This window comes from Eutrigla gurnardus (assembly GCF_963514095.1).
Source record: "Eutrigla gurnardus genome assembly, chromosome: 6".
Classification (NCBI taxonomy): domain Eukaryota; kingdom Metazoa; phylum Chordata; class Actinopteri; order Perciformes; family Triglidae; genus Eutrigla; species Eutrigla gurnardus.
In genome coordinates this window covers 15,894,865-15,921,567 of record NC_139920.1, presented here as the reverse complement: position 1 = coordinate 15,921,567, position 26,703 = coordinate 15,894,865, and the positions used below count along the sequence as shown (strand labels likewise).

At 40.4% G+C, this 26,703-nt stretch overlaps 1 protein-coding gene across 3 annotated transcripts in view; it reads left to right on the top strand.

Moving 5' to 3' along the window:
* pde4ba (phosphodiesterase 4B, cAMP-specific a) overlaps positions 1-26,703 on the top strand; it is a 130,420-nt gene that overhangs the window by 60,882 nt on the left and 42,835 nt on the right. For 2 of the 3 annotated variants that reach the window (XM_084010639.1, XM_084010640.1), the window contains 4 exons: positions 16,410-16,604; positions 17,790-17,826; positions 18,111-18,181; positions 19,711-19,763. In XM_084010639.1, coding sequence (XP_083866765.1) covers positions 16,410-16,604; positions 17,790-17,826; positions 18,111-18,181; positions 19,711-19,763 — 356 coding nt within the window. Of the gene's footprint in view, positions 1-3,469; positions 4,004-16,409; positions 16,605-17,789; positions 17,827-18,110; positions 18,182-19,710; positions 19,764-26,703 lie in introns of those variants that run through there. The other variant, XM_084010641.1, reaches the window with a different exon arrangement.

Below are 26,703 nucleotides of genomic sequence, written 5' to 3'. Positions count from 1 at the left end.
TCCTGTTCTTTAATGACATGTTCACACAGATGTGGAGACTTCCCGAGCATCATTAACTTGGTATTCAGACCCACCTCTCATTCTAATTGACTAATACTGGTGTAGGATGTGGGGGTTACAGGCTCTTAACAATGCTTTAAAATCATTATCTCATGATGATTGAAGGAACTGTTTGGGGGCAGCTGTGGATCAGGGATCAGAGCGGGTTCTCCGTTAATCATCGAGGTCAGTGGTTAAATCCCTGGCACCTCCTTGTGCATGTGTCCAAGTGTCCTTGAGCGAGGCACTAAACCCCACGTTGCTCCCCGGGCGCTTTGCAGCAGCCCGTTGCTGTTAAATGCCTTTATGGGCTAAATGCAGAGGTCAAATTTAATGCATATGACTATTCAAATAGAGATAGATAGTAAGAGTAATCCCGGCTCTGAGTGATTTCCATGGGGCATAGCTCATCTGGTGGCACATCCTGTAAATGTGAGCACCATGCTTTGACTGGAAGCTATGTGATGCAGTGACACACTGCCATCTGGTGGAAGTGGGCCTGAAAAACTAGTTTTCTTTTTCTGTGGAATGAAATGATGCCCTCTGCTGTTCATTGGTGGGTCCTGCCACGTTTTACATGTACCATACATGAGCATTTATGTTGAATATAGTTTTTGGGTGTATTGTCATTTTGTATGGATCCAGTCATTAGCTCAAGTCTCTATTTATGAAGCATGATATTAAAGCGATGCCTTTTGAATCATGTAACACCTTATCATTAGATTGAATAGAGGGGTTATGTCTTCCAAAAACAACATTTTGAGCTCATTTATATGGTTGTCTTTAAACAACAAATAATCCTTCTCTGTATATTATGCTACTATGATACAGATTTTCTGGTTGAAAGGCATTTAAAATAACATGGAAACCTGCAACATGATTTTCAGCAGCACTTTTTTTTTTGATCTCCTTAAGCATTCACAGATCAATTATCAGTCAGTCATAGAGGATATTACATTTTCATATCTTCTTAGACAGTTAGCCGTCGGGAGGGCATTTAGGAGGAATATCATCGCCATTATCGTGCAGGATACACACACAACCCCGCGGCAACCACATCTTCCGCCTCTCCCATTTCTGATCTCTGAGTGTATTGTGAAGCAGCGGGACGAGCTGCTGTGTGGGAGCGTAGTTGTGACTCAGTTTGGCCTCTGGGAACCTACTCCTCCCTCCAAGTGTTTTGTATGTGCATGTGTGGTATGTCATCTTTCTGAATCATTTCCAAAGAAATGACAAGGAAGTATATACGAGGAACTCTTGTTGTCAGTCAGGACGGTTTTCATTACTACTGTTTGAGGACGGTATGATACATGGGAAATATGAGACGTTTGTGTTAGAAGTCCTTGGCAGTCAGTTCAGGGGATCAGAGGAAATATTGTCTAGTCGTGGGAAAATAATCAGAAACCATTAGATGGGGGGTAAAAAAGGTCATTATAAAGGTCAATCATAAACATCTGAAATGTGACAAGAAGCACTGCTTTCGTTTGCAAAGGGTTGCAAACAAAACAATGGAATCGCTATTTAATGACTAAAAATGTGTGGGTTTTAGGATTATGAGCTTTTTAATGTACAATCTTAATTGGAAAGTTATGCCGTTCACATATGCATATAGGGAGCGGGCTGGCAAACATTGGCTCTGCCTTCCGCCTTTTTTACGTTGCCTGAAGGCCACCATAGTTTCCCCCCAAACACTTGGAAGGGGGGCGGTGAACAGAGGGGTATTCAGCTGGATGCAATCTGCAACCTCTCCACTAGATGGCATTACATCTTACATGCTGGACCTCTAAAACCACTTGGGTTAATATTCCTAATTAATTTACTTTAACAGCTGCATGGTGGTGACGGTGGTGTAGTGGTTTGTCACTTCACAGCAAGAGTGGCTGGATTTCGGGTTCCTTCTGTGTTCTCCCCGTGTTAGTGTGGGTTCCTCTGGGTGATTTCCATGCATGTATTGCACAACGACATGCATGCAGCACAGGAACCGCAGGTTGAATTTGGTAACTCGTAACCAAGCTCCTGATAAGACAATGAATGACAACTTTTCTTGTGAAAAACTGTGCAAAAGCTGGAGAACATATTTAGGAAATGAAACCAGACAAACACATAAAGATGTAGTTTCAGAGTCAGTGTATTCTAAATACTGTATTTCTTTTACCTTTTGTTGTATTTCCTCAGAACATCTATTGTTCTGTGTGCGTTATTTATCATACATTTTACATCATAGTTATGTTTACATGTTGGCTGTATACTGTGTAATACTGTACAGTGTCATCAGGCACTGGGGACTCCTGCTTGAGCGCCAGATGTCACCTCTTTCCCACACAGACACACACTGACAGTTAAGGTGGACCAGGCAGTAAAAAACACCATTTCGTTGGTGGTTGCTGCTTTAAGGACATGTAGCTTGTTTGTCATTGATTTTCTGTGTGTACACCAACATGTATCAGTTACATTGTAACACAGTTACATTGTAATGAATTATTAACTATTTAATTAAAACAAATGCTATACTGTTACATGCTGAATGTAAGGGTATACAGTAAAGTGTTACCATTTTTATTGGTGTCATATATACAACTCTGTGCAGCCTTGAGTTTAAAAGACGTACATTTATATAAGCTGTATTTACATTTTCATACCGTACAATAAAAAAAGTCCAAACTTAGAAAACCACTTTTCAGCCATTCATTGTCTGCATCAAAATGCATTAAAAGTGAGGAATACTAGGAACTCAAAATCAATCTTAATTAAGTCGTCAATATGTTGAGGCATTTTATGGAAAATTAACTCTCTATAAGTAATCATAGTTTGTACAAAACAGCAGTTAAACATATACAGTGTGGTTGTTTTGCTGTGTTGTAGCTGGCGTGCTTCTGCTTCTTTCCATACTTACTTCCTTACTTTGCGAAGGACACGCGAGCAATTGAGTGAATTGATTTTCAGAAGCATTAAAAATAAGAAGAGGAGAAAATATAGAGAGAAGACATGGTCTTCCTTGATACAAACAACTGATGACTGGGAGGGGTTGTTTTTATAAAAAGAATAATATTTTTTATCTTTTTAGAAAATTCTGCATATTATACCTTTTAATTGCAACTAACAAGGCTGCAAGTGATGAATGAATCATGACTCCACTCCAGTCAGTCCACTCCAGAACTTGGATGCTCCCCCGTCCTCTGCTGGACCACGCTGAGGGGAACATAGCTTCACACACACACACACACACACACACACACACACACACACACACACACACACGGGGAGGAAGTATAGCCTGTGACGAGGAGAAGAGTCCTCACAGAGCGAGTGGAGAGTGTCAGAGTGTGAACAAGGGCTGAAACACGCTCCATGATGTGACGTGTGGACTGCTGCTTGTGTTGCTGCTGGGTGTGACGTGAGATCCCGTGTGTGAACAAGGTGTTTGGATACCTGTCTGCTGCTTTCGTTTGTGCCGAGTAGGGGAAGGCTGATGGATAACCTGCTGAGTAACTTTTTAAACACAGGCTGTATTGGTCACAGTCGTGTCAATGTGTGACTGTGTTACTAATAAGCGATGCATTGCTGTTTATGTGAGGCGAATGGGTGCTTGATGGTGCTTGTTTTGTAGTAACCGATAGATTAATTTGATGTCTTTTTCATTTGAAGTTGTGTGATAAAGCGTGTGGTTGAGGTGTGTGTGGTTACTCATCCTGCTGACTTGTTTGTATGGTGCTGGTGTGACGTCTATGCTGTGTGTGAAGTGCTGCAGTCTTGCTGTTAACACTCTGGGTGTGATCTGGTAGTCGATATAGTTGTGTGGTTGAGCCTGTGTGATACGTATGTGCCGCTCAGTGTGTGCATGAGTGCATGTGTGTGTCGGGGCGATGTACCGGCGTTCACCCTGTGCCAGAGCAAGGGTTCATTTTGACTTCAGTGAGGAAGTCGTCAGGAGACTCCACGCCGCCAACCACGGCCACGCTCGCAGGTTAGGACACACACATTAACCGCACACACACACACACACACACACACACACACACACACACACACACACACACACACACAGTCTTTTTCAGCTTCTTGCTCATCTCTGGCTCCCGATTGCTGATTGTTTATTTCATGTAAAGCTGTTTATTTCCAAGATCCTGTTCACTAAATGTTCACTCCTTCCATTACTGTGTGTGTGTGTGTGTGTGTGTGTGTGTGTGTGTGTGTGTGTGTAGTAAATGTATAGTCTTACTTCCTATTTCCCATACATAAACCATTCCTCTCATGTGTTTCTTATCATTACTATAGTCCTCATCTTGAATGTGTTTGTATGCACCGTCGCATGTTTGCGGGAGAAAATCCAACTCAGCAAGTTTGTTTATGGTTGTTACTTTTTTAGCCACAGTGTTATCATAGTTCTGTGAGACACAACCAACTCCAAAGATATATCTAAAAAACAAACAAACAAAAAAACCTGTTACATTGGAGGGTATCCTGTTGTCTCAGCTTTGCTGGGAAGCAGAATTTCTGGTCTGACCACATGTTTTGAACAGCAATGTCTAACTGTTTCTATACAGTAGTCCCTTTCTAACTGGGAATGCCTGCCAGAGCCAACACATGTACATGGAACTGGTTTCCCACCTGGGATTCAGAGGGTGCAATATGAGTAACAAGCAAGAAAGAAGAAAGAATATTTCTGCTGCACAAATTCATGTTTATTCTTTTCCTCACGCCTTTGTTTAGTGAATTACTAGAGAGTTTACATTAAACTGAAACAACCAGAGAAGGGAACATCACTCTTCATTTGAAATCTGGCAGCTCACCCCACATAGAAAAACAATGTCTGACAGTACCGACCGCAGACATATCACAAATTCAAATGTATGACTCAATGCCATGTGTACAAATTAATAGGAAACAGATTTGTTTTCTTTGTGATTTGGGTGAACTGCCAATTCAAGAATGTTATGTAATTGTGAACTCTCCTTAATGCTGCATCATTGTATGCCATACAATATTATTTATTTATTTCTAAAATGTACATGGAATAATATCACATCATTTTTAAGCCATCATTATGGCGTAAATGTATGGTTATCAAAAATGTGTGATATATTTTCATACATACATAATCGTGAATTCATTATATTTTGTCATGATTTTAAGGGCCAGTGAGTAGAATTTCATGGGATCTATAAGCAGAAATATAAGAAATATTCTCAACTGTGTTTTATATATACATAGGGAGTGGGTCGTCTTCGCGGAGCCAGTTTCACCACCATGTTTCTACAGTAGCCCAGAAGGGACAAACCCAACACTGGCTTTAGAGGGAGCCTTTTGCAATTGTTCCGTTACCTGAAGGCCACCGCAGGTCCTTAGACACGCTTGTGAATCTGCAGTAACGTGAGCCAAAGAGTGCAACACTGTGTGGCTTCCGTTGCTCCTAAAGTTGCGTGACAATTGTAAGGATGGCTGAATTACCATTTCCACTCAGCAGCTCGTGTTACCGCTGTCTTGGAAAGGGAGGGAGCAGCGCTATTTAGTTGCTTGCAACCTGCAACCATGCTGGTTGTCACTAAATCCTACATACTGCCCCTTTATACTCTAAATGGGAAACTAACTTGAGGATGAGAATCAACATCCAACTGTTTGTTTTGCTCTTTATTTAATATTCAAGAACTGCGGTGTGATGATTGTATTATCTGTCTAAGATATTCATAACATCTATAAACTTTGTGACAAAGCGTATTCCCTTCCAAGGCGGGTAGTAGCTTCAATAGCAGCTTATAGATTGTATAACTGTAGAGTAGCATTTCTAAATGAGGAATTTAGTGAAAACTGAAAGTAAGCAGCCAAAAAAGTTGTGCAGACTTTTTCTTTTGAACGTTTGAGTTGAGGAAGAATGAACCCAGTGTGAAGAACTAGGCTGGGTCTCTCCCCCAGAGGACTGTGGGTATTCTGGCTCAGCTGGAGACACTCAGGCTGCTGGTTGGACTGTTGCAATGATTAGGGGACATCAATTAAAATAGCACAACAACATAACGTTTACTGAGACCTTTTGAGATGTTGGTTTCATGCAAGCTTTAAAACAGTAATTTATATTGTTCTGCACAGAAGCAACGCTAAGTATTTACTTCTTTAATCTTTTAAGACAAAAAAAGGCCCTGATTGCAAAATTGAATTCGTAATCGTGGAAGTGTGGAGACGTTGAGGCTCGGAGACGTCCACCAGACGTTGGGTGGGTTCCACCTTTTGTGACTGAGGGTTTCCTGTGGAAAGTCCTGTACTGTATTGAAGAAAGCAGAAGTTCACAGATGGTGTACTGTAGTATGTTTGTATCATTAGGAAGGTACACAAGGCCCACGTAAGCACCAGGGGGCAAATACTGCATGCTGCTCCTCTGTGTGATGCATGTGCTTTTTGTTCGTACAAAGCCGACCGCATACACACACATGCAGCCACCCTTTCATGATACGTGGTGGGGGTGCATGTATTAACCTATATATGGATGCCGGGGAGTGTTTCTCACATATCCAGCTAGGGCAGGAGATGGGCTAGCCAAATATTTTGTCAGTGACCCGGATTCCTATGTCATAATAACAAAGATCACTGCCCATTTTATCCTCACAAAGGGATTTCCTGTGTCTCTTTTGTTATTTTCAGCCTTCACTATACTTGTCAGGGCAAAGTAACCTCCACCATTATCTTGGACCATCATCCATTCTCTGGTTAGAACTTCAATCCCACTTAAAACCCAAACTGTCAATTTGAGGTCATTTGTGTACAAATAAACAAATTAGACGTAGTGCTATGGGGCCATTTAGAGGAGCGTGTTCCCTGTAACATGATTGTAATTGGTCACAATGTAAACGAACATAAACAATGTGGTTTCCATTTTATTGAGTCACAGCAAAATAACCATAAAACACCAGAAGATATCATCCATATCCGTTTGAAAGTGCAATAATTGTCAGTTCTTATATTTCATGACATATATAAAATGCGCTAAACGCTGTTAGCGTTTCAAACCAGACTTTGGTGACCCATTTTCCTACCCAGCGCAGGACTTTGAATACCAGTGTTTTGTGCTTGCTTGTCCATGGGCGTGGTGCAGCACTGTGTTGTAGAGTTTGTGGTTCAGCAGTATTTGCTTTGCAATGCACTTAACTTACAGTGTACAGAGAGAAATGTGGGTGAGTACATGTCAAAGTCTGCCGTGGTTCGTGTGGTCTTTTAATTTCTGAGTGACTGGCCAGAGTTGAAAATTAGCTGCCTTGGCTGTGAAGTGGGTATTTTGATAATGGTGATTATTGTAATTAAAATAATGGCGAGGATGATGACAAGATAGTGTGGATTACTGGGACTGGTGATGATCATTGAGGGCACGGATGGTAAGGGGTTAACATGAAGATATACGATATAGATATACTCCATTTACAAGTAAAAGTCCTGCATCAAAATAAAGCACAGCAGGATTAAAATATCGAGAGTAAAATGATTCGTTCTGCCAATAAATGGCTCCATTAATATTATTAACATTATTAGGCAGTTAATGATCATGCATTAATGGGTAAGGAGTGTTTTATTATAGAAGCTGAGGTCCAACTATATATTTAAAATGTTATAAAAAGTTAAGAAGTTTGGTTCAGTAGTTGTTTCTCATGCTCTAAACATAGTCAATCTTCCTGAAAATAATTACCTTCACTGAATAGATGGTTTAATATTTCCAATGAGGACGACAGAGAGAGAAGTTGGGGACTGTGACCGCGAGTAGCCTGACTTGGGGACGTAATGGAAAAGAGATGCCACACTGCAATTTGCCAGCTCAGGAATGTTTTTCTAAAGCGACGTCCTGCTAAGTTTCTGCAGTTTTCACTGTAAAGTTTTTACTCATATTCTCTCGGTCCTCCTCCCCCAGCACATTTCAGTTCCTCTCTCTCTCTCCATCATCACAGCCTCTCTTCCATCATCACTGACAACGTCATCTCGCCGTCTCACCTTGAGGCCAGTTCTGCTTTGTGGTTCCCTGAAATCATGTGACATGTGGCGTTGTATTTAGACTGTAAATAATTTTGAAATGAGAGCATCTGCTAGATGACTTTGTACCTAAATGTGCATGTATAATGACTTGGCACAAGTCCTGATTGCGTTAGTGGCCTAATTTCTATTAATAAGTCCTGTGTGCACTTGGATTCCTGACTTTGAGCTCCTGTTTTTTGGTCACTGATTAAAAATGGCCAGAGGACATATTTTATTCCCAGCATGGTTTTAACTTGATATTACATCAAGAAAAATACATTCAAGGTTTTATCAATTTTGCAAAGAACAAAATGCTAATAGGCTGGAGTCAACAAAGTTTTACATAGAATGAGTGTATTTATAGTTATAATATAATATTCTAGCAATATGTGTTTATATAGCTTTGGCATAGCCTCTTCAAAAGTGTAACTACAATTCAAAGCTACATAGATTAACATGGGAATCACAAGAATCGTGATTGGTCAGCTTGGATTTCATGTCCCCCACCCAACAGGTTTCTGACGAATTGGTTGATATTGATGAGAAACTTAAGTAATTTGAAGGCCCATTGACCTGCTTTTTCACGAACACAAATACCCTCTGCTCAATGTGAATGAATACATGTAAATATGGTAATTAGAGGATCATGCACAATACATCTGGCTGGTGTTTTGGTGGCTAGGTATCTACGACAGAACTCCCATCAACCCCAAGCATCATGCATAAACACGCTTTTATGGCTCACATCCATGGATATATTCCATTTGTGTATTCTTTATTTTGAGAGAAGTAGTGCAAAACACTGAAAGCACTGAAAACAACTCAATAAAAGCACATTACTTGTGTTGATTATTTCATTATGATGTTATCAATTTGGATGGTGTTGCAACTGACTGGAGCAATATTCACATCCTTGTAAATGAAATCGTAGTAGAGCAGTTTTAAACATCCCCGTTGTGGACAAAGGAAGCCTCACTGATGTGGTCAGATCAGTATTGATGGTCACGAGATAACTGTCCTTTAACATTTAGATGCTTAGCCTCCTTAATGTTGTAGCCTTTGCTCCAGTGTCTCATATGTTGAGAAACGTCTGCTTCAGCATGTGCATGTTTAGACTTGTTCGGGCTATTGACTTATTTTTAGACGGTTCTGCTGCAGATTCACGTAGGGAAATGTTACTGCGCTCATAATACGTCAGCAGCTCTTTTGGCTCGTTCTGGGATCGCTCAATCAGCTCATCATCTTTCTGGGGCATTTCAGAGCTCTGGTGCATTTCACCGAGCCAGCTGGTTGGACAGAAAGGTCTTTTTAGGATCTACTACTTGTCCCGGACACATCCCTCCATTTCTCCTTCAGTGCTGTTTGTCTCTCATACAGTCGTACTAAAAGTTCTATTAACGACGTAGTGGAATCGATTTATCTGTGATTTTTCAAACCACAAGATTGGTAAAATTGCTCATGTAATAATCCCCATTTAAGAAATTATATTAAAGGCTTGGCTAACCTTAAGACATGAAAGAAGCGTTACCATGGCACCTCTGTTTGCACGACCTGGTAGACACAGTGGTGACTGGATTCCCCTCACAATAACACACAGGACGGAAGAGAGGAATTCAAAGTCTAACAATGCTCTCTCTCTCCCTGTCTGTGACACCGTGGCTCCCTCATAAGGAAGTGTACCTCTTAACAAACTGTAGTCTCCTTCTTTGTACTCCTAATCCGGTGAGCAGTGAGAGGTGTTCAAGATGCAGGACGATTCAGGAGTTAAAGTAAAAGTGAAACCTTTGCAGGTTAAAAGACATCTTAACATTTAAAATTTGTCTGAATTTGTTTGAAACATGACCCCTTGGATACATTTCAGACTTTTAATTTACTATATTACAATGTGTGCTTACAATACGTAACAGACTTCTTCCAACTTTAGGTTTGGTTTATGTTGGTTTTTAGATGTATCTTGTCCTTCAAATCAACAAATTGACGCAATTTTGAATCTGTTTTAAACTTTTCTGACATAATTCTTCTTCGGTGATTATTTTAATGTCATATGCTTACTTTGGGTTGTGGGAAATCATCAAGGGCATTTTAATAGACAAAAAGATTAGAAAATAATCAGCATCAAATTCAGGCGAATCACTACTTAAAATAATCGTAAGAATCTCTAATATTGTCAAATTTCCTATCAGATTTGTTTTCTTTTCCCCCAGAAACCGTCTCTGCATTACAGAATCAAACAGGATGTAAAGTATTCCTCTCTATTGCCAGTCCCCACACCTAGTGTCATGAATCAACGCACAGGATACTGAGTTGTCCTCCTCTACCAGTAAATGACACTGAAGGGCCAACGACCTCAAACGACACCATTGTCTCAGAGGTGGGAAGCAGAGTCATTTCCCAGGAAGAAAACATAATCGTTTTAAGTCTGCTTTTTATTAATTCCAGGCTGCTTTTCCACAGGAGCTTGTCTTTAATTCCACCTTTGTAAGAAAAGATAGTTTAGGTTGGTCTGTTTCGGGCAAAGTTGCCCCTAATGTCTGCTTTGACAAATTTAGACTTAGTAAGTACAGTTTGTATATCTGGTGATCAGGGATGTCAAGCGCTAATCCTCAAATCGCCCCGTAGCCAATGGGACGTCTCTACTTATCTGTCAGTCTCAGTCTACCATCCTTTGGGCAACGACATCACTCAGTCATTTCCCATGATCCATTGCTGGATCATAGGAAAGGGATGTTGTTGTGCTAGCAAATTATTTGAGGGTCACAGGGAGCGCTTCCATATAGCTTCAGTGAAAAATAACACCATAGACGGAGCTGACTTGGCTGATGCAGTACATGCCAGTTTGACTGATTATTTCCTCGGAAGAACTAATGAGCATGAGAACAAGAAGGCACTCCTTGTTCTCATGCTGCCTCTGAACACATGCCATGCTTCCGATTGACTGAGCATGAAGTTGAATTTTACATCTGTGTATGTTTGGATATAGAGTATGTGTGAGATCCGAGCACTGATCTCCATGTTGTTTTGTAAATGGACTTCAAAGAGATTGAGGGTATTGGTCAGAGTGGTTTTTCCAAGACTAATCCTACTAAACCACCAGGACGCCCCCCCATAGAAAAGGGTCTTTGTTCCCAAGGTCTGTCTTTGTGTGATGATTCGAAGGCTAAATTCTTGGACATCCCTTCTTTGTCCTGTGAAGGAGATCAGGGTCAAAACACAGCCTTGAGATAAATGATCTTATTATAAGAGCCATTAGTTAAATGTGGTTCTACTTTGTTTATATGAAATGATCAAAGCTCAGAGGGCCACGGAGTAACTTTTTGGCGCTGTCAATCACGTCAACCGAGTCTCACAGCCTTCACTCAAATAAAGCTAGAAGAGATGCAGTTCAGAAAAAAAGATAGTAGTTTGACCTTGTGACGTTAGATTTTACATTGTAGATACACACACTGTTTCCAAAGGTCCAGAATGAACTTCGAGATCAAATAGTTGAACATATTTAGTTCTGTTTTCCATGCTGATGGGCGTGTGACCCTCACCCAGATGGTCACTAGAGAGTCGTCAGACTGGTTTTTAAATCCTCAAATGTCTGTGTGTCAAATGTTGACTGATGGATTGGTTACTATAGGGTTCTCGTTTGAAGTTGCTGTATTAGAACTACATTGCTGAACTCCTTGCTGTTTCTGGTTTTATAAGGCGACCAATTCAAGAAAGTAGTTCCCACGCTATTTTCAACCACGGCAACCCACGCTGAGGTTTTTGCCCGATCCTCTTCCTCTTCCTATACGCTGTGGCCAGAGGCATTACATTTTGGGGTTTTCCGTCTGTATGTATATAATCTTGTGAAGAAATTTTAACCAAGGATGAACTGATTTGATTTTGGTGGTCAAAGGCCAAAGGTCACTGACTTCATGTCTATCCCATTCTTGCGAAAGTGAGGAACACCTTGAGCAAATTTCTTCAAATTTGGTAAAAAAAAAACGTCCACTTGGACTCAAGTTTGAACTGATTAGAATTTGGTGATCAAAGATCACTGTGACCTCGCTAAACCTGTTTTTAACCATGACTCGACTATTTATATTTCACACAAATGTTTAATAGGGTAAAAATAAGGAGGCAATGACATTTTGGACAGTAATAGAGTTAAACTGCAACATGACAGCTTCACGGATAAATACAATCTAGAGGCATAAATTCACATTCATGCTTCATCAAACATGATTAAATATATACAAATGATTCAAATTAAATTTCAGCTGTTGTAGTTTACATCACCACTATCAAGTAATCAACATTTTTGTAATATTTCTAGTTATTCACGGAGGAAAATTACTCTTAAAAGGATTCCATCCATCCATCCGTCGTCTACCGCTTATCCTGTATTCAGGGTCGGGGGGAGTTGGAGCTGATCCCAGCTGTCATTGGGCGAAGGCAGGGTACACCCTGGACAGGACGCCAGTCTATCACAGGGAGACATGTAGAGACAGACAACCATTCACACTCACATCCACACCTACAATTTAGAGTCATCAATGAACCTATCCCCATCCTGCATGTCTTTGGACTGTGGGAGGAAGCTGGAGAACCCGGAGAGAACCCACGCTTACACGGGGAGAATAATTGTGCATAGATGCAATGTATCTTGTTTGACTTTTAGTCAAAGAAGCTAAACCATTTGAAGACCTCACTTTTGTCTCTCAGAAATTCTGATAGGCATTTTTTTTCCTTTTTTGATATTTTATAGACCAAATGATAAACTACTGTAGATAGTTGCTGATAAAATTATATATTTTTTCAGAACAAATATTTGTTAGTCTTAGTCATTCAACAGATTCATCCATGACACAACCTTTAGAAATCAAAGCACTCAGTCCAGTATATCAAACTACACTAACTATATTCATTCTTGTCAAGTGGCCATCGAGGTGTTAGTGTAATATGCACTCAGACTGCACGTCACAATGGACTGATGCCTCGTCCCTTCTATTTTCATCCTGTTTGGCTTCTCAAAATAGCATAACGCAGCATAATACCACCTGTACCCTGGTTTTTACCGTCTTGCGTGACACACATGACTGTAAAGACGTGAGGATGTGACTCAGCTCATTGTTGGATCACAGCTGATGTGTTTGGAGTAGAAACACACATAAACAACATGGGACATATGACAACGCTCCATCCTGTGTTGTGGAAAGTAAGTCAGTAATTTTACAACAGTACTGTATTTAAGTACAATTTTAAGGTACTTGAGTTTTCATTTTTCAGAAGGGAATATTGCACTTTTTAACTCAGCTGGAGTAACTGAGTAAGATCATACAACGTGTATACGTTTATATGATATAAAAGATGTCAGAGGGGCTGTTTTTCTGCATAATGAATACATTTTTACATTTATATATTTTGCTTGTATTTATTCTGTACTTCTACTTAATTAAGGTTGAATGCAGGATGTTGGCTAATATTTGAGTGTGTTTACTATTTTTGCATAAGTAAAGAGTCTGAATAAATCTTCCACCACTGATGTGCTGAAACCGGCCTGTAAACTCAGTTCTATATTATAGAATCTATTTCATCCATTTTACCGAATCCTCGCTGCATGGAGTCAAAAACAGAAATCTAAATTCTTGAGCGCAGTCTGGGTGTAAACGCAGAGTATCTTTGCGTTCTGTGGTACTGTATGTCTTCATCATCTACAAAGTGAACGTGAAGCATTTCAGCTTTTGACGAACACTGAGGGAGAATGCCGGACAGTTGTGAGACGTGCGTGTTACGGATGACTCGCCTGCACGTGATCACAACGTACAAAAGGCAGCGGATTGACTTGAGGGCAGAGCAGCCAAGCAGCGAGTGCATGGTCTAAGCGCATGTGTGTGCATGTAAAAGACGCACAGACACTCTCTCATTTACCTTAGATCCTTTGTGTTCATCCTTCGCTTTAGTCCCAGTGCGTCATTGTGACATGTTTGGATACAGAGATTCTGCACATGCATTAATTGTAGTACATGATTCACAGGAAACAATTAAGGGAACTGTTCCTCTTCATCAGACTCAAAAGAGTTGCAATCCAGAGTTAACTTTTCTCTGTTCCTTATGTAGTCATATGGCTGAATTTGTGCACATATTTACCTTACTATTACACTTTCTCAGATATATCTGATTAATACTGATTAATAGCCAATGTGTTGACCCCGTCATGTCACAATTCACTATTTCATGATTTCAGAACAGGGGCTTCTGGGTGTTTGAAGGCCAAGCATCTTTAAACTAATGTAACTAGTATTCTTTCTGTTTGATGAGCTGAGATTTTGTGGTTTGTGCAAAATGTTCTTTTATAGATGGAGCTTTTAGCTGTGATGTTATACACAAGATTCCTATTGTTTTTATTTGGAAAAAGTAACACCTTTGCCTTTCACTTTCACATTTTCCCTTGGGTAAAACAATATCAGTCCCATTCGTCCAAATGGTTTTGAAGAGCGCATAATGTAAAGAGTCATTGGTCATAATGCCAGAGGGGCCAATGGTAAAGCACATCATCCATGTTCAGTGAGATATGATATACATGAAGCAGGAAGTCAGTACATGTTCATCACCATAAAAGCCTTGTTTTAATACTCTTTATCACAGTATAAGTAGCAAGTTCATGAGGGCTTTTCTGCATCTACAATTTGCCTGGTAGGTCTTTTTGCATAGATGAACTGAGGCATTTTCCATCTCGGATTTCATTATAATAAACAGAAGAGGAGCCGGGCAAGAGCAGTCATACATGAACAATTTTGATATAGTTGTGACTAGCTGAACAACAATGTTTGTGACCTTCCACAGACACTGGATGTGTTAAGAAAAACATCGGAAATAAATCATTCCGAGTTTACGTAGATTATTATGTCCTCCTCTTGTTTAAAGATCCCCTCCAGACAAGTTTAATATAAAAAACATGCTTTGAATGAATCCAAAATTCAGAATCAGTACATGTGCAAATATTGGAAATCAACAACAACACAAACAATTCAGTCCTAGTGTATGTGCTGGATGTTTCAAATGTCCACATCATACTTGAAAGAAACTGTTTCTTTTCTTCTCTTTTCTCTCTACAACAGAGACAGAGGTATGCTAATTGTTTTTAAATGTAATTAGACAGGAAATTCCAACTCAGCAAAATGAGGGTTATCTGGTTAGTTTGCTGAGCTTGAAAAGACAACAAAAACAAAAGATGATAAACGGCTAATTGTGAGATAAACCTAATACACCAAAAATAAACCAAAATATTTCAGATTGTGATGAAATGCCATCGGTATTTGGCGGTTTACAACATTTCAAGACGTCTGTTTGTGATTATACGAGTGGTCATAGGTGAGGATAGACTGTGCACACAGGTGTAAGTTAGTTAGACTAGTTGTGCTATCCCAAAAATATGTTTTAAACTCCGATTTAAGGTGAGCACAGAGGAACTTCCTCCTTCTGCAGACAGATGTGAAAACAGCTTTCAAACTCTGCATGTTCATCATTCTGCTCAGTGAAGGTCAAACATCAAAACGTATTTTTTGTGTGTGTGGTGGAATTTTGAGTTTGTAGTGTAACCAGCACCCTTTCTGCTGGTGTGTGTTGACTATACAGAAGGGGAAGTAACGGCCATCATGGCAGAACAAAGTGATAAAAGAGCGACTTGCAAAAAAAACTCAAACTCCAGTGGAAAATGACACACAGACAACATATATATAAAATGACCTTCGAGTGATGTTTCCTCTGCTCCTCTTCTTTGATGGTGCCTTAATGGGATCCACCTTTTCATGCATCCAGTCCTCCACGTTCTCCTCTTCTTGAATGTGGGAGCTTCATTCTCACTAATTTCATCAGTAAATGGACACTGTGCACTCTCGCGTGTCACACTGCCCTTCCTCGCCCGGTCATGTCGAGCCCATTCATGTACGCGAGCGTCCACTGTGCATCATTACGTGTGACTGAGTGAACTGCAGCTTATCTCTTAAGGGGATGCTGAAGGTGCACACGTGAGAGAAGATGACTCTTCCCATTCCGCTCGCTCATTCAAACCAAATCAAGTCTAAAGAGCACTCGATGATGAAAGACATGTTATCAGGAAAGGAGTCAATAAGACGTGTTGCTGTTATGATTTGTTGAAGGTCAGAAAGGGAATGTTTGATAGCATTCATTTCCTTATCAGGGTATTTCTTCTAGCCCACAGAGAGTCTGTTAGAGATAAGTTATGTTTGAGTCCAAAGCTACTTTAAAACCTACATTTGGTTGCCTTGCATGTTAAATTCATCTCCAGTAGATTCCTGTCTGGTTTTCTACACTACTTTATTGCTCTGTGCTTCACATGACTGAAACATAGACAGATTAACATCATAATTACTGTGTTTATGTGTTTTCAGTTTCGATGTGGAGAATGGCCCGTCCGCCAGCTGCAGCCCTCTGGACCCCCAGGCCTCCCCCGGCTCTGGTCTGGTCCTTCACACTAACTTCCCCGGTCATAACCAGCGGCGAGAGTCCTTCCTCTACCGCTCTGACAGCGACTATGATCTGTCGCCCAAGTCCATGTCACGAAACTCCTCCATCGCCTCTGAACTGTAAATATAAAACACACGCACATCCTGCACACAGAACACAAGTATATAAAGCTCAGTATGTTTAATGCACTAACGGTTCATTTTAGCTTCCTAAATACAAACCTGATATTTCTGATGGATAATTTTGTTTGTAATGTTTGCTGTATCATTATATATTTTCAACATGTTTTTATTTCCAGTGGTATTTATTATTTGCCTGCTCATTTTACTGTTTGGGTCTTATTGCAAGTACTTACTGAACAGTAAGACAACAACGTCCAGACAGACAGAAAGAAAATGAAATTATAAAAAGTATTAGGAGCAGGCTGATAAGTAAGTGTTTAGAGACAACACACTGAACTAGGACCAGCCTCTCTGCTAAATTGGATGATGAAAATTATATGCTGCTATTTTTAAGGACATTTTACTTTTATCTTTTTCCGAGTCTGCAGTGAAGTCAATTAATTGATTGACTGAGAAATACAAAAGTAGGGCTTGGTGATGGGGCTAATAGTTAATATTTTCTCTTATATAATATATGTTTTATAATATATTTTAAGTATTTCTAATATGTTATTGATTAATTGTATTACTTTAGATTTTTCAAGTCTGTAGGACGTCTGTGTTTCATTTGCCTGCAAGACTAATTTTCCCTTATGGACAGAGTAAATATTCAATGGTTGCAGACAGACATTGAGTTATAATTCACCCTCATTCACTTTAGTTCACGCTTAGATGCAAATTAGTGCTTTTGTCAGAATTCACCATTTTTTAACTGAATGCAGCCACTTTATTTAAACTATGTCACTGGATGAGCTTAAGTCGAGGCTCTGCTGCCTCAGTGAAAGATCTGATATATAGCGGTGGTGGTGGGTTTCAGGAGACCACTCCATGACTCCAAAACAAGGCAATGATTTGAAACCCACAGAAGAGTAATTCAGTATTTTGCCCGGTCTCGTCTTACAAAAATAGGACACTCAGAAAGCAAACCGCCTTACAAGGTTACATCCCATCGGAAGAGAAGACTCCTGTTTTTGACTCTTGACCGCCCTCCCATACTTCTCTCCCTCTTTGGACTCTTTCAGTTAATTATAGTAATGATGCAGGCTGGGTCATAGTAGGACTTCATCATATAAGCTTCATACAACAGTCCGTTATTTGAGGATGTTTCTCACCGTTCTCACTTTTTGTGTGTCGTGTTTGCAGACATGGTGATGACCTGATTGTAACGCCTTTTGCTCAGGTAAGCACCTTACTTTCCAAAATCCACAATAATTGTTGTTAAGCAGTTGGGACTGCACAGTTACTAACACATATGAGGTAAATCAACAACAATATCAGCGTCCATATTCAATTTAGCATATAATTAATCTTAGTTCTATATGTCCCAGATATATTGCATCAAGCAGGCACAAACAAAAACATGTGTAACTGCTCTGTTTGGAAAAAAGACAAGTGATTTTGAATACACTGTGTATATGACACTATATAGAGTCCTAATGATAACCTCTTCTTTTGCTTTTCTAGGTTCTGGCAAGCCTTCGAAGTGTGAGGAATAACTTCACAGTACTGACCAATGTCCAGTGTGCCTCCAGCAAGTACGTGCTCATTAATAACTTTTTACATGGCATTGACAACATTCCTGGCAGACTCTTGAGAATAAAACATTAGCTATATTTTATTATACTCTGGGGAACTCTGAAGAGTTATAAATCAGTTTGAAGTCAACTTAAACCCTCTTGGGATTCATTTATTACATGAAATTGTGACAGAATGAAAATAACAACATTAGTCTTAAACAATTTAAACTGTGCGTTGTAAATCTTGTGGAAATGGAAATACAAATTTAGCCTCTCCACAGACTGTTAAATAACCCTAGAAAGTCAGCAGACTGCAGCTCTACTGTTTGGCCACAAAGTGGAGGCATTGAGCTTCAGACAGACTGACACCACTGCCGTTGCCACCACTCACCTCTCTTTAAGGAATCTGTTGTGGTGCGGCACAAACACAAAAACACACCCTCAGCTACGCACACAGATGGAGTGTCATTGAAAGCCTTTGAAATTGAATTTGAGACAACGGGATCTAAGACCGATTATTCGATTTCATCAATCAATCTGCAGAACCTTTCAGCAATTCTTTAAAGCTTCAGCAGCATTCAGCTTCAGCATCACATCTCCCAGTGGAGGTGAGACTGCAGTTGCAGCTACATTTGAAATATGTATGTAGGGCACCTTACCCTTTATTCTTCAGTTTGTGTGTGTGTGTGTGTGTGTGTGTGTGTGTGTGTGTGTGTGTGTGTGTGTGTGTGTGTGTGTGTGTGTCTGTCTGTCTGTGTGTTTCTAAAGATGTTGAAGATCCACTTCCACAAGATGTATTAACAGTCAGATTTCTGTGTCTGACCTACATTCAGCTGACACCCACCAAAACAAGAGCGGAGACTCAAGTATACATGGGGCATCATGCTAATGCACATATAGAGACCAAATTTCACACAGAAGGGATTTGATCAGTGAGTTCCTGCAGGAAGGAAATGTGTCAATACGGCGTCAGCTTCTCGCTCTCCAGCTGTCACTCAAACACGGCCCTTGCTTCCTGCAAAATATCACTTGAATGAGGATCAGATGTTTATACTGCCTACAATAATGTTGGGACGATGTTATATGTGACTGGAGCATCAGACTATGAAACAACAAATAAACTACTGCAAGGCTCCATTACAATAAAAAATACCATAAAAACAAGACCAGTAAAAATGATGACAATAACAGGCCGGTTCTCTCTTCAGGTTTCGACTTGAGTTTAAAGTGACCCCATCCCGGATGCATTTTATGTTATGCTATTCGGTTCTTCCTTAGAGTTAGATGTCTCATATGTCTCATATGCCTTTAACTTGCATTCTTTCTAATAGCCAGCAGGCAACTATCCTATCATTTATAAAGGCTTATTTTATACTGTTAAAATATTACATCAAATCAACCTAACATACAGACATTAAGACATTGGTATTGATCTTTCCATCTGTTCCTTTAAGACCTTTTAAACTTTTACCTTACTGTGATAATATTGTATTCATTATTTGGATGTATTTGATTTCTTTTTTAAATGTGTTTAACATCTCTTTCAGGAGGTCCCCTGCAGCATCCACTCAGCCTCCAATCACCAGAGTTTGTCTCCCAGGTAAGAGACTCCTGCTACGTGTCCGACGTGGAGAACGTGCCTTTTAAAAAAATCTTACATCCGGCTCCAACATTCCTCTGCCACCATTTTTCCTCATTCTCATTATTCTGTCCTCCTCCTCTCTCCTCCCTCCCTGCCTCTCTCCTCCGTCTCGTCCTTTGCTCCTGAAATCACATACGTGACGACTTTCACTGTTTTCCTCCATCTGTCTTCACCTCTAACATTGTAGTCCAGACTGCTTTGTCATCAAGCCCATTAAGCATATTAGAGCACCACCGAACTGGTAGTTCAGACGCACAAACACACAGTATCCTCTATTAAAGCAGTTCACTCAAAGATAACAGCAAACCTCCCTTTTTTTCTTTCATCACATTAGATTTTAAGCAGCTGTGTGTGTGTGTGTGTGTGTGTGTGTGTGTTTGTTCATCATTTGTGTGCATCTACATTTCTACACCAGCAAGAGGCAGTGTGTGAGTATGTGTGAACAAGCACAGTTGACTTTATGGCAGTGTGTGTGTGTGTGTGTGTGTGGTAGCCAGTTGGAGCAACTTCGCTGGTTGCGAAAAAAAATGTCCAATTACATAGAAGTCTATGAGAAAATGACCCTACGTCTCACTTGATTTATTATCTCCGTACACATTGTAAACATGAGTTTATGGTTTTAGTTGGTGGTTTATAATCTTCTCCAATACAGCATGATGGACATGTAGTAAATGATGGTCCCATTTAGAGTTAAATAGACCATAAACAGGGTATGCGTTGGGGCTACCATGTGGTTGTGTCTGTTCTAGGTCTTCTGGGTGTCTCACACGTGTAACCCCTTCACACTGTGTTTTTAGAATCATGAAAGTAAATTGGAACATTTGTGTCGCCTAAATATGTCTTGTTCAGTGTTCGGTTGTGCTTAGCTCCACATCCTCTATGTCACTTCTTGTTGCAAAAGCCAAGATGGCAACAACCAAAATGCCATGACTGTGCTTCACAACTCCACAAGTCAATGTGATGTGATAGAGACTACGTCCACCGCTTATATACAGCGTATGGTTGCAGTGCAGTGAATATTTTTCTTTTGGAAACACACATTTTTGTTGAACTGGCATCTGCGTCTGCCCACCAGCTCTGCCAAGGCCATTTGCTACACACACACACACACACACACACACACACACACACACACACACACACACACACACACACACACACACACACATATACACACACACATACACATGCACTGCATGCATTGGAATATGTGTTTGCTTGATGCATGTGTGATCTTGTATTCCTATCGTAGTGAGTATATTGGTCTTTCCTAATGGAAATATTAGATTCTGCTGCTCCACTCGACTTTAACAGCTCATTGTTCAGATGTCTGACAGCAACTCTACTATTTTGCATGGCAGGTGTTTTAATTGAAAACGTTCTAAAACCCACTGTACACTATCTGCTCTGCGCCAAACAGTTAGCGACTAGCTATTGAACATTGAGTATTTAGCAGCTAAAGAGCTGGATCTTCCCCTCAGGAGTTGGTGGAGACCAAAAACAGAGCAAAAACGTGTTGAACGCGTTGCTCTGTAACCGCTGGTTGTATTAAGGCAGCTGTTTGCCAACAACTTCACATTCACTAACCATGGGCTTTTTTTTTACTAACCCTAACATAGTAGTTTTGGTGGCTAAACATACCCAATCATTTCACAACATTACACGTGTCGTTGTACGTCTCTACAAAAGAAACGTACAATGCCTTCATTTTTCTTGCGAGTGGGTTGGAGGTTGAGAAAGGCCTTGATCAAATATAAGGCAGATGTTCCCACACTCCGCAGAACATTGAAAACAGTTACATGTGTTGCTGTTTTGAAAGAGATGAGCAGCAATGAAACAGAGAACAGTGAGTAAAGTTAACCATCAAATAACCGACTCAGTCAGATATGACATCAAAGAAGAACTAGTGAGAAGCCTCAGTCAGATCCACAACGATAAGAATGGTTTTGTTTTTTTTATAGTGTGTGTGTGTGTGTGTGTGTGTGTGTGTGTGTGTGTGTGTGTGTGTGTGTGTGTGTGTGTGTGTGTGTGTGTGTGTGGTCAGTCTAAGCATCTGTTAAACATTGACGGGTGTGTTTGGGAGTATTTCAGTGTGCGATGGCATTTTAACTTTGCTGTGCAATTTTGTAAATCTGGATTGGTAAGGTGTATAATTCAAATGAGTGTTTGTCGCGCATATGCAACTGTGAGTGTGTGAGTGAGTGTGTGAGTGAGTGTGTGTATGAGTGTGAGAGAATGTGTGTGTGAGGTGTGGGGAGGTGTTCCTGTGGCTCTGATTGACGTCAGCATGCCTGTATGTGGCTTCTGTTGACTTCCTGTCAAAGCAGATGGACTGAATTTTCACTTCCTTCTTCAGAACCACAGCTCATCAGGTGCTGTGAGTGTGTGTGTGTGTGTGTGTGTGTGTGTGTGTGTGTGTGTGTGTGTGTGTGTGTGTGTGTGTGTGTGTGTGTGTGTGTGTGAGTGTGTGTGTGTGTGTGTGTGTGTGTGTGTGTGTGTGTGAGTGTGTGTGTGTAGGAGAGTTTAGGAAAGTGTGTGTATGTCTGCGCATATATCTGGTAAACCAGCTTAATTCGTGCATTATGACCTATCTGTGTAAGGGCAGACAAGGTCGTCTCCATATTATGTGTTATGAGGAACTTTCATTCCTATCCTCTGTCCAGCTGTCCCCCCCCCCCCCCCCCATGATTCTTTATTTTTCCTTTTCCTTCATATGTTTGTCTCTCTCTCTCTCTCTCTCTCTCTCTCTCTCTCTCTCTCTCTCTCTCTCTCTCTCTCTCTCTCTCTCTCTCTCCCCCTCTCTCGTCACTGGAGGAGGAGGGGGAGGGCAGGAAGTGTGAGGCAGGAAGAGAAGATCAGATTGTTCCTGTTTTGCTGTCTCCAAACTGTTGTAACTTGACGGAAGCCAGGAGGAACTGTGTGTAGATGAGGTGTGTGTGTTGTGTGTGTGTGTGTGTGTGTGTGTGTGTGTGTGTGTGTGAGTGTGTATGTGTGTGTGTGTGTGTGTGTGTGTGTGTGTGTGGGGTTTGTCTGTGTCAGCCCACAGAAGAAAAATAGGATGCAGCAAGACAAAAGCCTATTGTCTCTGCCCACATGCTGCACAAACATGCACAAGCTGATACAATGATATAATACGTAAATACCTGCTACAGTGCTGCACAACAACAATGCGTTAGAAACAGGTGAACCTGTTTCACCCTCCGGCCACACGATTAATTATTCTTGATTATAGGCAAAACCATCTTGCATGTTTTGTATGCCTTTTATGAAACTGATGAATGTTAAGTGCAGGTGCACCTCCTCTCCTCTGGTATCAGGTAACCACTTTATGTAACGATGGGAAGTGATATGAGATTTTTTTCTCAGGGGTCAAACATGGCTTCATAGAGGCATGGTGGTTGCATTCTGGGTACAGCCAGGGATTCCTGTTGCATGTCCACTCTTTCTCCCATGATTCCTGTCGGTACCTCAAATGTTGTGCTATCCAATAAAGGCACAGAACCCACACAATTCTTTCCAATGCCTTATCTTCATTTGGCAGACACTTTGTCTGAAGTGACATTGATTGGACCACTGTGGGGTAAAGGGCCTTGCTCAAGGACACTTCTACAGCATAGTTGTGACCGGTCATAGCCAATAAAGGCATATTACGTGAGAAGTTGCTGAGTCATAGTAAAAAGCATTTTTGGGAAACTTTTAGGTGATAAATGAAATAAAAACACATGATATGGATGGATTATACAGTATATTTGGATCATGCGGAAATGTGACGGTGTAAGTTGGAACTAACTGTTGAGCAGAGGAAGGTCAAAAGTCCAATCAGCCAAAATTAAGATATGTGAAAATGCTTTCATATGGTCAGTAAACTCTGTTACTCTGTAGGGAGGCGGTGAATATGTTAAAATTTGTATATTTTAAATTATTTGATTAAAAAAAAATATTTTGGAATTCTTTAAACCTTCAATTGTTCTTTATGGCTTGTGTTTGCTGCTGCACAACCCGTTGTCTTTTGGGGACAAATAAAGTGATTGATTGAAGTTGCATCAATCGTCAATGTCAATCCGTTGACTCATTAGACAGAAGCGACATAGCAATGAATGACATTGTGTGGTAGACGAGTATCATGTTTGCATAGTGACTAATGGGGAAAGTAGTATTTAACCAACTATCTCTGTTGTTAAAGGTAAGCCACATGTTATGTTAACTAAATTCAGCTATCAAATGTGTGTTTTAATTGGACTGTGTGTGTGTGTGTGTGTGTGTGTGTGTGTGTGTGTGTGTGTGTGTGTGTGTGTGTGTGTGTGTGTATGTGTGTGTGTGTTGAGGGAATATTAGGCAACCTGGACCAACTCCATCAGTGTGTAATCATATAATTATATTCAGTTGTGCGTGCTGTAGTTAATTACTGTATATTTACAATTGTATAATTACTGTATTCCAGCACCTTGTGTTCCAATGTGTAACTGTCTCAGCATTACCGCTCAAAGTACACACTGTACTATTGCTCAGGCCAGATGTTTTCAAAGTAGGAGGCGGGCCTCCCCAGAGGGGTTCCTAAGACTTTCAGGGGAGGCTCAGTGAATGGAAGTGAAAATCTATTACATTAGTTATCGAAAGAAAATCACAATAGCCTCAATGTGTTTGATTTGGTTAGAGATATTTAGAAGATGCAGTAATTTGGGGGAAATTCTTGTTTTTCTCAGGGTCAGAAAACGAAGGACAGACCTTCTTTTATGGGTTTGTGTAGTCTGAAGTTATGTCAAGCAGCTATATCTTGGCTCAATTACTGAGTAACTATGGGATCGAATAACATAATCATGATCCACAGGCATCCAGGAATTCATGTAAACTACTCAAGTGTGTGTGTGTGTGTGTGTGCGTGTGTGTGTGTGTGTGTGTGTGTGTGTGTGTGTGTGTGCGCATAATCGGCCGCCATGAAATATTGCAAATGCTAGTATGAGAATTAAGAAGGCTGAGGAACCTGTTTTTTGTCACAGGTTATCTTTTTTATGTCTTAATGTCAGGATGTAATGACAGTTAGAGCAAAACTTTGAAGATTTTTTTTTTTAAATATTTTATACAACTTACTGGATGTAGCTTTAAGTTTTGATATCATGCTTCAAGTGTGCCTTTCACACCACACGGCACTGCATGGAATAATGACTGAATACTTTGTTTATTTTCTCACCACTGCCAGACCTAATTGCCAGATAAGACCATAGATTATATCAACATTTGCACTTTAATATGACATCACATGTGACTTACCCTGACACACATGTGGAAAAAACGTCCACATAATGTAGAGCCACCGACCCAAATCAGCTGATTGGTGTCATGGTGTCATTACAGACCCAGGAAATATTTGTTCCCATTGCTGCGTTATTTAGATGTGTAAACCTCACAAAGGTACATGACCTGACTTCCTGGTCAAGTCGACCTCTGTGATGAAATGCTGTCATACAGGATTTATGTGAGGCAAAGGGCTCTTGAACTCTCCCGACCTTCTTTACTATGCGTTTGGCTGCTCAGTAGTGTGGAAAGGTGTCAACAAGTTGACTTTTTAATTCCCATTGTGCCTTTCCATTGTGTTTGTGTTTTCATACGAGGCGAGTCGCCCCCCTGTGACATTTTCCCAAAAAGAAGCCCTACATGTTATTTCAAAGCTAGGACCTAATGTTTGGTCAGCACCAAACAATACGTCTGAGTTAACTGTATAGGTGAAAGGTATTTGGACAATGTGGAACTATTATGCAACAGGGTAAAAAAAAAAGAAAAAGAAAACGACGGCCATACATTTGCTTTATATGGTATGGTACACACAGGGACACAAGGCTTGGAGGATGGACAGTTTGCTCTCATGAATGGCTCTCTCTTTGTCTGAGTCCAACCAGGAAATTCTTACTGAACTAGGTCTTAGGTAAAAGGTTGTTTTGCAAACAGTGGATACAGTTAGCGCTGCTGCTAAATTAGGTTGTCAATGCTTTGGAAGTTCTTTGTTTGAAGAAGAGAAGTTTCACACATTTAGAGTTGCCGTTGGGTGGAATATGTATGTTGGGCCTCTGACCCTCTAGGGATGGCAATGTTGGTCAGTTGGTTGGTAGGTCTATATATATATATATATATATATATATATATATATATAAATGCAGTATATCGTAAAACTATTGTATAGATTTCTCATCCCGACTGGCTGTAGTGATCCCCTGACTTTTTTTTCCGTCACTAACTGATCAATTGTATTTTTCCCATGAGCACTACCTGCTTGACTGATTGGCACACAAGTGTGTACGGATATTCGTGGTTCCCAGAGGATGTATCACGGTGACTCTAGTAAGCCACCGACTTTTGTTTTGCTGCTGATTATCAGATGTTAGCATGCAGACTGGCTAAAGTTAGACGGTGAACGTGGTGAACATCATACCTGCTAAACATCAGTATGTTAGCATTGTCACTGTGAGCATGTTGGCATCCTGATGTTAGCATTTAGCTCCCCGCTGTGCCAAAACACAGCTTAACAGAGCCGCCAGCATGCCTCTGGACTTTATACACCTGCAAACTGTTCAACGGTATTGCATCCTAGAAAATTTGAGGTGAAACATGTCCTTATGAGACCTCACCTGAGAGTTTTCTAGAATCAACCAGGGAAGCGTTAATTAAATTGCTTGGTATTCAGACTGTGTATCTTTTATCCCAGAGGATCCTCAACTAATCTTGTGAGCTCTGGTTTAAATGATCAGAGAAAGAACCAGATCCAAAAATAAAACATAAACGGCTTAAGTTTTCATTAACTGCAAGCCCAGTGTTAACACAGCCGTTACCATCAACTTTTAAGGTAGAAGAATGTGTCATCCTCCATCTCAGTTGCATAACATCAACTAAACAATCCACAATGTCT